General features: G+C 44.2%; 1 protein-coding gene across 3 annotated transcripts in view; it reads left to right on the top strand.

The window, feature by feature from the left end:
* The window catches only part of arhgef18b (rho/rac guanine nucleotide exchange factor (GEF) 18b), a 37,673-nt gene extending 31,177 nt beyond the window's left edge, over window positions 1-6,496 (top strand). For all 3 annotated transcript variants that reach the window (XM_070961068.1, XM_070961069.1, XM_070961070.1), the window contains 3 exons: window positions 3,762-4,113; window positions 4,551-4,694; window positions 5,203-6,496. In XM_070961068.1, the coding sequence (XP_070817169.1) occupies window positions 3,762-4,113; window positions 4,551-4,694; window positions 5,203-5,519 (813 nt within the window). In that variant the 3' untranslated portion in view covers window positions 5,520-6,496. The remainder of the gene's footprint in view (window positions 1-3,761; window positions 4,114-4,550; window positions 4,695-5,202) is intronic.
* Window positions 6,497-15,521: the final 9,025 nt, after the last annotated feature.

The raw sequence follows: 15,521 nt of genomic DNA on the forward strand, positions 1-15,521 counted from the left end.
AAAACGTAAAGGGTAGAAACTCGGCTTATGGTTGCAAGGTCAAAGGTTCAGTCCCCGGCCTGCTCGGGAAGTCTTAAGGAATGCAATCAATGAATAGACATTACTCTTCCTTCAATAACTTCTTTGAGATGCCCTCTGGCAGAGCACTCAGCTACCAACTTCACCTGCTCCAGAGCAGAAAACTGTAACTACATGACAGGGAACATTTCTTAAACATAGGAAGATCGGCAAAACTCAAGGGGAACATTAAAAGGTCCATGTTAGAACAGTGACCTGCATCTGTCGTCTACTCTGAGCTATCTCTTCCCCTCTTCGGCCTCAGTCCTCCAGGCTGATTTACGATGCTGTTGTCTGAGTGTGTTCCTGCGGTCTGAAAAAAGCTCAAGGAGTAACTCTTTACCCATTAACACCCTCGCCACACACACACGCACGCGCACACACACGCACACATACACACACACGCGTTCGGTTTTCATCATTTTTGGGCACGTTACATAGACTTCCATTCATGTCTTGGAGACTTACCCTAACCATAATCATAAGCACCACTTGCCTAACTCTAACCTTACCCCAAGTCTTCACCCTAGAATTTAATGATTTATGTCAGATTTACAGATTTATGTCCCCACAACATGAGTAATACATGGGCACACACACACACACGCTCGCACACACCTAGATGCCTGTGACTCGCGTCCTCTACAGTCAGCCAGAAGCAGTTGCTCTGCGGAGCTGAGGCAGAACACCAGGCTCGAGGGCAGATATTTTCTTTCTACGCCATCTGCTACTGTAGCTATTCCACCTGCTTGCCGCACACTGTGTCCAGTAAATTGCTCATCGTTGGAGTGAATTGTTCGCTCTGTGAGAGAAACAAGTAGTTACATGTAGGCTAAGTTGCTCTTGTCTGTGTTTCCAGCCTGAGAATTTGGGCAATGTGATACAGGGCTGCAATTATTTTCATTATTGATTGATATGAAGTGACCAGAATGTCCATCATTGATGTCATCAAATGTGCTGTTTTATGTGACCTGTAATGTCAGACGAGGAAACGGAAAATTCTCACATTCATGAATCTGAAACCATCCAATGTTCGGTTTATTTGCTTAAAAACAAACTTAAATGATTCCTCTTTAATTAGTAGAGTAGCTGATTATCTGTCAGTCTTTTGTAGCTGTAAAGTCTATAAAATGTCTCTGGAGTCCATGTGACTTTAAACGTCTCGTTTGGTCCGACCAACAACTCAAAACTCAAAGATATTCCATTTGCAATGATACAAAACTGATAAAAGTATGAAGGTTTTAATTGATAAATGACTTCAGAGATTATTCAAATAGTTGCAGAATAATTTCCTGTGAACCCATTGATCATTTCAGCTCTGAGGTGATACTGAGCCCCAGGAGACTCGACACTGAGCCATGGTATAAATAGCTGAGACATTGCTCATCACCAGCCTTAATAAAAAACTGTATTTATTTTGTGTGATTACTTAGAGACAATTTGATTTTGGATTAGACAGGTTTAAGCCTACAGGGTTTTCTTGCACATTGCCCATAGAAACTCCTTCTCTAAGCATTATTTCTCACATGTTTCTTGTTCCACACATCATCTAGCGCAGGCAAGATTCAGCAACCAGCATCCACTGGTGTCCATTGTATGCATGGCAGTGTGCAGCGTTAGTGGAGATATGTATGACATGGGAGTATCCAGGCAGTTTTCAGGATGAGAGGAACCTGGCTGTATAATTAGCTAGTCCAAGCCTGTAATTAACAGAAGCCTCTGGATGGCAGCCAGTGCTAATTGTTTGTGTGCTGTCAGCCAGGCCTCTGTACCTTCCGCACGCTTTACTGCCCTGGAAACCTGCTCTTTATGCCGCTTCAGGCCGATCACCTTGTTGTGGGAACAATGGAACATCTGTGCCAAAGTGAGTGAGCCCTGGAAGAGGAAAAAGGATGGAGGGAAAGGAAAAAGGGGGATTTGGAGACTCTCCCCACTGCAGGGCCCCTTTCTGCCTCAGGTCGCGTCGTCATGCTCTGCTGTTACAACTGGGGGAAGCTACGGTCTCCACACACAGTCACAGTCAGATGAGTTTGCCCTTCATGCCTTGTAAAACACAGTCATCATGTGTTCCTCATCTCCACGGGAAGTATTCTGCATCACCATCAATCATGCAGCATGTGGACTGCATACCGAACAGAAGAGTGACACACTGATGCCTGACTTTAAGTTAAAGACCCAGCAGTTAAAACTGTCAGTGACGCTGTATGATAGTGATAATTTCCTTCTTTAAATATGGGACGTAGGTCAGTTGTGCCATGTGTGCCTGCTTACATAGGTTGTTTAACCAATCAATACTAATTGATTAAATGTTGTTCTAGCAGTCAGTGCCATCATTTCCCATTAATAACCACGACTTGTTTATTGGAAACCTTTTACTTTAGTTACTTGTAATGCGACAGCTATATCTGATTCCTCGTAGTGAATTAATGAATGTGTGTTATTATTCATCCTCTCCTCCTTTTGATTGTGGGCGCTTTTATTGTCACAAGGCTGCAAAACCAAAGAAACAAGCATCTTTTTGAAATGTTGTGAAACCAGTTTCATATAAAATTATCTAATCACTCAAAGGAAAAATAGTTACTACTCTTATGTTAACTTTATGTTTAAGCAAAGATGATTCTGAACTACAGCTTTATGACGGGCTCTATTTTACATTTTGACTGTTTCATTTAATGTGTGATGAAAATCATCAACATGGCAGCTCGCAGTGTTGCAGAAGGGCTGAAGCCTGTCCTGTGTGTCTTACTACAGCGCAGTGAAAAGCTTTGTGAAATGCTTTTTATAGTCCATGTAATGCAACACATGTGGGATTACTAACGCACACAAACACTACACCGCTCCATTGTTGCAGAAATCCTCCTGGTTGGTCTCACTGAATGCCGATTGGATGATGATGTTGACTCGATCTGTAGATCATCTTTCCTTCAGTCTGATAATTAAGTGGACAATGCAGTCAGTGTCTTTTATCCACTGATGTCATGAGAGCCATTTTCCTGTTCCCCTGCTTGTCTAACAGCCCTGCCTGTTTTGTTAGACACGCCTTTATGTGCACAGGGACTATTAAGGGTTTTATGTTTCTCATTTTGTGTGTGTGTGTGTGTGTGCGCGCATTGTCCTTGAGCCTCTTGGAACACATCAAAAGCTTGTTACCAAACTTGCCAAACTGTGTGCTCAGCAGAAAGAGTTGCATGTGTTTCTGATTCCCTCTTCAGCCCATAAATACCCTGCCCCTGCACAGATTGTGTGTCTGTAGCAGCACGGAGGCACACAGATGATTTATAGTTTGTATCTGTGTGTGCGTGTGTGTTTTCTGTACTCTTGAGACGCTGTTTTAAGTCGTTGGGTTCTTTTTTTTTTTCCTCTTCAAAAGACACTAAAAAGACTCAAACATAACTCACAGTGTAGGCTGCTTACACACACACACACACACACACACACACACACACACACACACACACACACACACACACACACACACACACACACACACACACACACACACAGCATGCAAACATGACGAGTTCCACAGCCCAGATTCCAAACTGAATCCGACCACAAATATGGATAATTACAGTGAAGAGTTGGGAAGTCGTCCTTTGTGAACTTGAATACTGATTTCATGTCTTGTATGTTGCTGTTTGCAACAATTGAAGAAGACTTCAGTCACCTCCCAGCAAATAACGTGCGGCCTTCTCCTCGTGCAGGTGGCTCCTCTGTCTGGCAGTCTGAACGGGGAGCTCCTCATGTCCTCTGGCCTCGCCGCCTCCACCGGCGCCTCCGACCTGCCCCTGCCTCCGAAGCCCCTGGTGCGCGGCAGCCTGTCCGTCGCACCGGCCGACTATCCGGAGCGCCCTGAAGTGATGTTGCGGCGTGAGACGAGCTCCTCCACCCTGCCGCTGAAGACGGAGGTGCCCCTTCACCTCTTCAGCACCACCAACCAGCTGCACAAAACGGTGGGGGTGCAGCAGCAGATTCCCACCAAGTTGGCCGCCTTCAGCAGCGGCAAAGGGAAAGGAGGCAAGATGGGCAAAGCCTCGCACCGCACTGACAGCACTGGTAAGGGTTTAGTTTAAAATCAGAAGAAGCTGGAGCCATTAAATGTTTGGCGTTTTTCGACTCCTCATTGCTGCATTAGTGACTCTTTCATAGAGTCTCTGCCTGTTGCATTGAGGTTTTCTCCTCTCTCTTACTCTTAAGGTGATGTAAAGCAGCACAGTATTTGAAAATGGATTGTTCTTACTCAGAGCCATCTGTGCCTGACATGAGCTTGACCTGATCAGCTGATTTAAGTGGCTCATTAGGATCACATTAGCTCTCTAAATTGGGTCACCCCCCTGAAATGTGAAACAGTGGCCTGAAAGAGACGAGGCTGCTCTAGTTTACCAATGAAATCTAATTTCACAATTAAATCACCTTCTGTCTCTGTTTGTCTCTTGTTTTCCTTGCTTCCTCTCCCTCCCCTGGTCTCCCCCTCCCTCCTCCTCCCCCCTCAGCCTCAGTGGATATGAAGCAGATGCTGCCGCTGAAGCTGTCCGCCCGAGACGACAACGCCCTCAAGGCTAAGCGCTCCATCAGCCCCCACCAGCAGCTCCCGCTGTCAGCCCCTCCTCAGCCTCACTCCCTGCATCACCACGCCGGTACCCTTCTCTATATGCACACACAAAGGGTTGACAAGCGCACACACACACACTTCCTCCTCTGCTCCATGAGGACAAACCCAAACACAATCTATTCTCATCTTTCTTTGCCTGCTGTGTTATTAAACTTGGTTCTCACAGACACACACGTGAGAGACACACATTCTCCACCTGCCCACCGGACCCCACCCGATCACGCGCCTCTCTAAGGCTTACCTTCATGCCCAGCCTCACCCTGTGTAAACACCTATCAGTTTCACATGCTTCACTGTGATTAATGGCAGGTTGCAGTGCTGACACAGACATTTTAACACTTTAATCCCATGCCCTCACAATTACTGCCTGCCAAAAGAAAACACTGGCAGGATTTCATATGATAGATTGCAGTTAGGCTGAATAAGCCCAGCTGTATTAAACACATACTAATGACTAATCTGCCGGCAGTTTTTGTGCTATTTTTGGAGTAATCCCTTCTTCTCTAATGTCTTTTCTTTCATGCCTCTGACAGATCAACCCAGTCCTCCAGACAGTGCTGGACCAGACACCCAGTCCACCTCCTCAGTCAGCACCTCCCATCCTCCAAGTGTTCAGAAACCCCCCATGCCCCCTCCACAGTCCCATCCTCAGCCCTCCATGCAGCCTCCCGTCATCCCTCCCCACTCGCAGAGCGCAGGCTCCCTCCAGCTCCAGGCCCATCTGCAGCCGCAGGGCCTCAGTCCGAACGCCCAGGTCAATGTTCACGGCCTGAGCCACAGCCACAGCATGCTGCCACCCTACAAGATCAACACCGAGGACCTCAACAAGGAGGACGTCATCTTCTTCTAAACTCAAGTTTAGAACGACTGCTGAAGAATCACGTGATGGTTGCTGGTCCCAGATCAGCAGTGTGTCCGGTTTCAAGGAGCCTCGTTCGTGCGATAATGTGATGTTGATGGTATGTTCAGTGTGGGTAGGCGCGGTGTTATTGAGGTTTGAAAAAGATAGTTTCAGCGTCTGTACAAAGGTGCCGCAGTCCATAGCAGAGAGCGGAGCCTTTGTCAGCACTACAGCAGAAAGAAAAATGTTATTCAAGAAAGATGCCAGTTCTATTTTAACACTGCTACCCCAGCTTTGTTTTTAAGCTGCCGCCGTTTCTTTTTTTGTTTCATTTCTTAACTCAAGTGTACGACACATATAAAGAGGAAAGCTCTGGCGAAACGAAGCCCCGTTGTAATGTTTATGAAAAGGTTTAAATTAAGTTATACCAATCCAAAGACATTAGCCACGAGAGCTGAAGGGGACTTGACTGAAAGCAACAATGTGAATGAACAGATTGGTGATTTTCAGGAGACTCTGATCAGGCTGGTTAAAAGGGAAAGGTGCAGTGACTTAACCGTCTGCTTCTACTGGACCTGGACCCACAAGAAAAGATTCAAGGAACTCTGAAATGATCCAGCTCTTATACATGAACACTCTCTGCTTGGTGTTTCATTTGCACAGTGTAAATACTCCATTCCAGACTAATGAGTGAACTTTTATGGACTAAACGTGTATTCTTTGGTTGTACAGTTGTCAAAATTGTGAAGTTTCTTCTTGAATGCTGAACTTGTGGAGCACATTTCTAGGTCTGCCACTGGTTGTGAAAACTGACTTTGGTCAGCAGATTAGAAACAAACATGTGTTTTTTTTCCCCCAGGCTGTTGTGTAATGATGCTAGAGAATGCATTTCAATCAAGGGAGAGTTCAACTTGTAGCAAATTCTACTGTTTTATCCAACTCTTGCAAAGTGAGGCAAACTCAGGGATGCTTTTGTTGTGTCTGCACGGTTTAAAGTTCACTTTAGGTCTCTTCTTGCATTTCTTAGCAGGTGTTTTACTGTGTGCTCATCATCCTTGCATTAATAATACTTTTAAACACCATTTCAGACGGGCATACAGTTGTATTTGTGAGCTCTAACAGCCTGTAGGTTAGATGATTGATAAAAGTTCACATCTGTCATACAGAAATGTGCAACCGAGAAATATGTGAACTTCCACATGTACTTGTTGTACATGTATTGAATTAGCCTTCAGCTTGCAGACATTAAAGGCGAACCTTTAGCCGAGCTGCTGTCGACCACATAGATATGCAGTAAATGAGCTGAACACTGGTCAGCATGCTGCATGCTGTAGCCGTCAGAAAGGCCTCGCTGAGTTTGTCTCACTCTGTCCCTTTAAGAGACACATCTGTGACAAACATGTTTCTGCAGTGTGCTGTACACAGTGTGCTGAGTGAACCCTTCTCTGCTTGAGCAGGGAACAGAGAAAATCAGAAGTAACAGGCTGACAAGCAAAATAAGAATCACAGCATGAGAGTTGTAAGCAGCGTTGATATGCACTGAAAATGTTTCAATCCACACTCGGAAAATAGAACTTTATGGTTTTGCACTTGTTGATCCAGCAGAGTTAAAGTCTCTCTGTGCTCCTCCCAAACTTTAACCATTAAGGTTGTACAGATGAATGTGCATCAGGGAGGGCAGTGTTAAGACCTTTCTGTCTCACAGAATGACTTGGCGTCAGTCCAACACTTCAGCTCAAATTTTCCTCTCAAGTCAGGTAATGAAAAGTCCCTTTGACTGACAGACCGTGTCTTTGAGAAAACCTGTGTCTCTGCACCTCATTTTGCTGACTTGACTGTACATTTTTCAGGACGGGTTCATTTTAGGGAAGCCGGTATATCCTTGAGATATATATGAAGATGTCAGTTTTAATTGAGGCCTCATTGACGATGGGTCTTACTGATCACTGATGATGTTTCATTAGCTGCGTCTTTAATTCTGCCTGACTGAAAAGCGGTACTGTGACAGGGACGGTGGTCCTGCAGCAAAACAACAGTCAGCTCTTGTCTTTCTTCACAGAAGAAATATGGACATGTCTGTCACATTTCCTTTCTCTGTATATACGCGAGAACCTTTTAAAGCACGAAGTAGTTGACACATTAATGTGTTCAGTGTCTCCAGAGGGGAAAATGTCAGAAAAGCTTCTTGTCTTTCTCCAAATAAGCTTGTCTCTGAAGCTGTCGATCACTAGCTGGAGTTTGAGCAGGTTTTCTGAGTGTTCTTATGTATATTATGTATATCGTTGTACATATTGTATGTGATATGTTCTGTACCGCCTGCCCCATGCATTCTTGTATTAGGAACGGAGACATGAATCAAGATGCAAAAGTCGGCCAAAAGACTATTTGTGCATATGTGTATATACACTTAAAATACACACATGGGTGTGTATGTACAATACGGTACGCCTTGCTTGGATAGTGTCGCGGCAGTTCAATGAAAGCACAATCATGCACCGCTGTTGTTTAAATGAGCTGAAAATGAAGGTGTGCATATTTAATCTCCCGCCGTGTGTCGACGTCGTAGCATTGAAGTCGAGGCGCGCCGTCTGTCGTCCCTCTCCTGCGATTCCTGAGTGATGTTTCACCAAGATTATGTAGCAGTCGTGAAAACTAAATCATCTGCTCGTTTGGGTTGGTTAAACCAAAGACACGCTGGGCTGACGGGGTTCCTGCCTGCATGAAGGATAAGCGACACTGTGCTGGTTGTGTGGTCGTCCACAAAGCGGTATTACTTGTGAAAACATCCTCCAGGGAGTGTCCCCGAGAAGTGTGTTCACAGCACATTGTAGGCCAGCTCATATCCTGCTTCAGGTCTGATTTTTAAAAAAATTTTTGGATTTGCTGTTTGCTTTTTTGCATCCTCACATCCAGATCAAAACAATCTCTGAGTGCAGACAGACAAATCAGATCTATGGTCATCGTCTATTAATGTGCACGTGAACACACTTTTAAGTAGGTGGAACCTGATAAAAACGTACATGTTTTTCCAGACTTTTACAAACTTAAGGTTCACTTACAAGCCTTTTTCCCCCCCCGAGCTTTCAAACATGCCACGCAGTCTTCTTCAGCGTGGTTAAGACAATGCTTAACTTGATGAGTCCTAAAGTCCTAAAAGTGCTATTGGTGACATCATGGCAGCTACTGATCGTGCACGTCATGACAAACTCTGTCTGCTGATGAAGACCATGCGATGCAGTGGAAAGCGTCGGGAAAGGTGGCGTTTGAGTTGTGATTGTTTTTGTCAGAGGACCAGAATGACCTTTGATGCTTAACTCTTTCCAGTGTCCTGTTTTTCCAAGTGTCTCCTTCGATTCTGAAGGACAGACGTTCGGCAAGTAAGAGCGCTTTAGTTGTGCTCTTGTCGGCCTCACCAGAGGAGGAGGATGCTGCCTGTTGGTGCCACCGTTTGGATCAACTCGAGTCTTAAATGATCTTTTGCTGAAACGCTTACATTTTTTGCTCTGTGTAAAACGTGGAAGCCAGTCAGTCACATCACTGTGTGTGTGTCTGTGTGTGTGTGTGTGTGTACGCTCGCCACCAAAAACGCAGCCGAAACATTTCCAACCAGCCTGTCTTGTTTGTTTTTTTTAAATACACACACACACACTCTCTCACACATGTTGGACCTGTCATGTGTAAAGAATCGTGTTTTATTTCCTCGGCCAATCTTACACTAGTCACTTTGGATAGTAGCATACTTGAAGGGGAAAATGAATGTTTATAATGCTTATTGTTATTGTCTGTGAACTTTTATTTACCAAGAGCTGTCTAATGACATTTGTAGCACACAGCAAAACTGATTTTTGTACCATTTTATTTTATTCACTGCGAGACATTAGAAGGACCTGTGGACACAAACTGCTGCCTTAGAGAGAGTTCAGTAATAAAAGTCTTAAAATGAGTTTTATCTGTCTGTTTAATTTCTTTCCAGGCGGCCGAGAAACACTAATTGTTTGGTTTGCTGCGGAGTTGGATCGTTGCTGTTTCGGCAAAAGTCAAGCGTGCAATGAATGTTTCCTGTTGGAGTAAATTTGTATTTACGAGGATTTGTTCTCTTTTTTCCCCCCTCAACAACCACCGCATGTATGTGTAACGTATAATTCTGCCTCATTATTTAGATTTCTATTCACTGCTTGTCAAAATAATCCTGACCACCCAATTAGCCAGCACCGTCGCCATTCTTCAGTGTCTAGGAGGTGCAGTGACGGTGTTATTGACCCTGTGTTTAGACGACCTAATAACAGTCTATTCCCAGACAAAGCTCTATTTTCAGGTGCTGTGGTTGCGGCTGTTCAATCCCTCTGCAGACCTTGCTGAGAGCCGGGCTGTCGGTTCCTGCGTTATTGTCATTCTGCCTGGGAAGACGCTACAGTGGTGGCCAGTTTTTATTGTCTGCTGTCATTAGTGGCTTTCCTCTGTCTCCTCTCAACAATTATTTTTCCAGGCTGCTTCCCCCGTGGAGGGAGGCTGCATTTTACTCCCTCTTTGTCTCTGTCTCGTTCCTTCCACTGCTCTGCCCATTTCACATCTCCCGGTCTCTTCCCCTCTCATCCAGTGTCTCCCATGCTCTTCAACTCAACCGCCTCACAGTTCAGAGGCGTTTTATGCAGCAAGTCAGCAGTCTTGGCTGTTGTTATTCTGTGTTGGAGGCGCTTCTCACCGCAAAGTTAAACAAATAGATGCTCCACTGAGACAGACGAACCTCCCTGGAGGCTCATAAAGCAAAGAGACAAATCTTAGTTTGATAGACTGTGTGTCAGCAGTTGGTTTTTATTTGCTCCTCTGCACTTTGGCACCATGCAGGTTGGCTACTGAGCAACACCACAATTCAGATTCAAGGGTTCTCACCCTTTTAGCTCGTGAACCTTCAAAATGAAGCAGTTGCCTTTTGGCTGGTGAAAATGAGGTTTCCTTTCCTTTGTCTCATTTGTAAGAGGTCTGATTGTGATCATTTTACCTCTGATTGTAAGAGAAGACACAAGACTAAGAATCCACAGCTAGCTTGTTGCTCTGTGACACTTTGGAACTGCAGTGCTTTTAGCTAAATGCTAAACATGCTCACAATGACAATGTTAAGCAGGTATAATGAGATATAATAATGTTTTCTATCTTCACCATCTTAGTTTAGTGTGTTTGCCTGCAAACATTTGCAGATTAGCACTCAAAGTGCAGTTGAGGCTGATTGGGATGTAATTAGCTTTTGCCATGAGGCAAAGAATTGGACAAATTGGAAGTTTAAACTGCTGAAAAGTCAGAGGATCACAGTGTTATTACTGTTCATCCTCAGAGGGATGTGAATGTGTGAACCAGATTTCATGACAATCCATCCAACAGTTAAGACATTTTACTCAAAACCACAGACCCTCACTTGAAGAAAAACCAGAGGATCACAGAAGTGAGTGGGATTTCATCTCTGGGAGCTCTGGATGTCTGTACAACATTTTAATGACAGTCCATCAGCTGTTGCTGAGATATTTCAGGGTCGACCGTAGTGGTGGACCGACCGACTGACAATGCCATAGATCCAAACCGGACAAATATCTGGAACAGATGAACAGGTAGGTTTTTTCTGCTTTCCTATCAGTCATTTGCAACCCCTCCCATTTATCTTTCAACCCCTTGCGGGGGTCCTGACCCCCAGCCTGGGAATCACTGTAACCTACACCTGCAATGCTTTTAAATCAGATTACATCCTCCTTCAAGTTCTTGCTCTTTTTGCAAGTGATGTTATGAAGGAATGTGCTTCATGCTGCTTATCTGAGCGTTGTTTCATCGCCCCAGGCCAACACAAAGATCCTCTTGTTGAAAAGACACAAAGCTGACTCTATCTGTCCTCTTTGCTAACACCCAAGGTGATTACAGGAAGATAGCTGGCAGGAAAACATGCCTCTCAGCCAAGGCTGCTTCAAACTCTGCTTACATAACCTCCTTGGCAGGCTGTGTTTTCTTGAAAAGAGAGGTTTGTCCAAGATAAGGTGTTTTGAAATATTCAGGTTGTAGCTGTTATCAATGATAGATAAAGAGCAGGACAGTAAGTGTTTTGTGGCCTGCAACAACTGCCTGTAGTTACATATTTACAGTATGTCTCGGCAGACACTAGCCATCTCTCATGGGTTGTAAAGTGTGATATGTAAACTTGGACTGATTTCATGCCTTCTGCTTCCCAGTTTTCCTTTGCATGAATGAGAATCATTGTTCCTCCAACCTGCTCAACTGATCTTCCATCTTGTATCAACAATGGAAGTCCCTGTGTCGGGGCAACAGTGAAGAGACCTCCTCACTGAAAGGTTATGCCAGGTAGAAATCAGATCAAGTGGAGGGCCATTGTTCTGCCAGAGGAGACGCCTCAGGTGAATTGAAAGGGGGAGGTGGATTATAAAGGAAGTGTGCTCTGTGCTGACTCGCCCTTTGTGCTCGCAGCATTTGCATTTTGCAGTCAGCTGTGGCCGGGTGACTGCCGTTCCAGTTTTATTCCCATGTGTCTGTGTGCTGATTACACGGCATCAGGAAGCGATGAATGCCGGCGTTTTGGTAGATCTGCTTGTTGTAGAGAAGAAAAAACACCTTATATCCACATGTACTAACATCCTTTTGAGTTTCATGGAGACAAATTGTTGCTTGATCACATAACAATGTTTTGTTAAAGATCGGCGGAAGAGTTTGGGGAAATATGTTTATTTGTTTCCTCTCAAGAATTAGATGAGGAGGCAGATATCGCTGTGATATCTGAAGCTGGAGTAGCTGCAAAGCGAAAACACAGTAAATGCCTGTTTGATCATGACTGAGTTAAGACTGGAATCTGATTTTTGATGTCTGTTTTACCATAAAAGAGAGCATTAAGCTACAGAAATGTGTAATTTCCCTGAAAACAGCATTTAAAATTTGCTGATCCACAAAAGCTGCACTTTGTCAAAGAGAGACAGCGAGTTTGACAGCTCAGCTACAAGTGTACACTATTTATCTATGACCCTAGCTGGGGAAGCCGCCATAGCTATCATCAAAATCAAAGTTAAACTGAATTTTACCAATTTTCAGCTGTTAAAATTAATTGAAACTCCTGCAACTGACTATCTTAGCAGAATATCAGTAACTACCATCCCAGCTTTTGACTCTAACATTAGAAAAGTTCATGTAATGTTATCATATTGATATGATAACTAGCTCATAAAAAGTCATGAAACGAAGGTGTTACAATCTCTCTATCTGTTGTGCAGTTTGCTGGCCAGTCTGAAAACTGCTTCCATCTCTGCCTTTGTAGGGCAGAGCCCATTAGCCTAGCTTAGCATTAAGACTGAAAACAGGTGGAAACAACTAGCCTGGCTCTGTCTGAAGGTAAACAAAACAAAAAAATCTGCCCACCAGCGCTTTGAAGTGTGCAAATGACTGTTTTATCTTGTTTGTTTACTTGTACAAAAACACAGTGGAAAACCAAGAAATTGCAGGGATTATACTGGATCAGCCTTTTTCTGAAGGGATGCAGTGTTCAGCGTGCCAGGCTAGCTGTTCCCCCCGTTTCCAGTCTTTATGCTAAGCTAAGCTAACTCCCTGCTGGCTGTAACTTCATATTTAGCTTAGAGAAATGAGTGTGGCATCAATCTAAGTATATTTGCCAAGGTGTTGAACTATTCCTTTACAAAGCTGCTGAACACCTGCTTAATTCTAACTGTTGGTGGTGGTTGATGGTGATCGTTTCCTGCTAATGACTGCAGCAAATTCCCTTTATATAAAGCCTGTGTAGCAGTTGTTTGATCATCAACAGTGCCCCTTTCACCATTTTATACGGTAATACTCCATCTGTACAATAATTAGTGTTGTTAAATCAGTGCGAGGGCTGCCCACAGCTTTAAGCACTTTCCATCTGTATTTCAGGATGCAGTATTGTTCAAGGCTGATGCAGTGTGGGAGGTCTCTGTGGCATTTTCAAAGAAGTAGAAAGAACTTCCCTCATGCACACACACACACACACACACACACACACACACACACACACACACACACACACACACACACACACACACACACATTTTTCATACCTAAAGTCAAACGCCGTTGGTGCCAAGACAAACAGCCTCCTGGCAGCTTACGTGGAAAATCCTCCCCATGTCAGAATGTGAAGATGTGGGCAGTTTAAGGAGCTGCGTTTCCCCCTGGAAAGACCCGAAAAGAGCTTTGTGCAAAACTTTCTTGCCATCATCAGAGTTGTTTCTGAAAGTCTGTGCCAAACATTGGGGAATATGTGCAGTGCTTTTAAGAAAATGGGAATAAGAAGTGGAAAGAAATCGTCACTCAGATGTATGTATATCTGGAGTGGAGGAACAAAACGCCTGCAGGAAGCCCTGAACTCCAGATAGGGATGTGAGATGAATCTAAAGTGAAGAAAAGGGAGCTGTAGGGTCTCACTTTATCAGGTGAAGCAGATGCACTTTTATTGATGGTGCACTTAAACCCCCGTGTATTATCTTGAGGAACTCTGTGAGGATTTGTTGTCCCTTTCGAAGAATGTAGCCTGAGGTGGTGCACTTCACTCCAGTATGACCCTTTCACCATCACCAAAGCAGAGGAAAGTTGCTTTCTCTGTCTAAATAGCATGGCTTTGTGTTCTATGCCTCTGTGTGCTCTTTTATATTTTCCTTGAGTGCTTCTGCACTCAGAACCACAACAACGCCCTTTGTCCCTGATAGTCTTTTCCTTGAATGTAATATTAGCTGATGAAGGAGAAAGAGAAGAATGTTTTCCGGAGAAGTCTGACAGACAGGCTGCAAAATCACAAAGATATGACCTCTGAATGGGCAAACGGGGGTGAGAATAACTGCACACAGCTTCTTCAGCACTTCCCTCTTTCATCTTGGAGAGAGTGGAGCGCAGCAGAGCTCATCACAAGTGCAGCGCTACAGGGGGGATCTAAACACAGCCGCTCTGATTTAGGAGCTGGAACGGAGCAGTCGCCAGCCTCCCACCAGAGCTGGCAGGGTTGGACGGCTGTCTGGCCACTGTTGATGGGGGAAGGAGGGGGAGTGGAGACGGGAAGACGCTGCCAAAAGACCAAAAGGCCACTAACTGCTGCAACACCAAACACCAGAATCAGACAAAGCTGGGTGGATTTGTGCGCCAGTGTGCAGAAAGAAAGAATTTGAAGTGAAAAACAGCTTTATTTAAGCGCTCAAAGGCAAAACCATTAAACACAGACATGTCTATATGAATTACCAGAGACAAAAACCCAACACAAATGTAAAACGCTCACAACTCAGAGACACGAAACTCCCCCAAAGCCCATTTAAATCTCCACACTGTCCAATGTTTGATAAACTATCCGCCAGGTTACCGCCATCCCCTGCAGGACCTGGACTGGATCTGTGGCTCCAACACAGCACACAACTCACAACCTGAGGCTTTCTAATTGTCCAATTTGGAAACTTAGCCCACCCAGATGGGAAGTTTTCCACAACATGCACATCCTTATGTCTTAGACCAAAAATGGATCAATCAAATGAAAAAAGCTCTCACAAACTCTGGCTTGAAAAGGTTCAAACAGGCCCTTTGACCTAAAACACCGCAAAAATAAATGTGCTAAACTCTCATATTGTAAAAACAAACGAAGTACAAATTGTGTTTATTTGCTACAAGTTCTTTTTTTCTTTTTTTTTTCGGTGCATGAGGCAGGTCAGAGCAGTCAAAGACATGGTGGTCCTGGAGGATGGTTGAAGGATATGCTTAGATTTAGGCAACAAAAGCACTTTGGATAAGGTTGGAGGAAGGTTCTGGTTCCAGTTAAATATTATTAAAGCAAATAAGTTGTCTCACACCTCAAATCACTTTTCAATATTTAACCAAGGCCACCATCTTTACCCAACCTTACCCAAGACTTCTGAGTGCCTAAACATGACCATGAAATGTTAATTGTGCTGTACTGTACTGAATATTTTGCAGGGTACATTGAGCAGACATGTTTCTTTCAACAGATCTGTTCAG

The sequence above is a fragment of the Chaetodon trifascialis genome, chromosome 4 (genome assembly GCF_039877785.1).
Source record: "Chaetodon trifascialis isolate fChaTrf1 chromosome 4, fChaTrf1.hap1, whole genome shotgun sequence".
Taxonomy (NCBI): Eukaryota; Metazoa; Chordata; class Actinopteri; order Chaetodontiformes; family Chaetodontidae; genus Chaetodon; species Chaetodon trifascialis.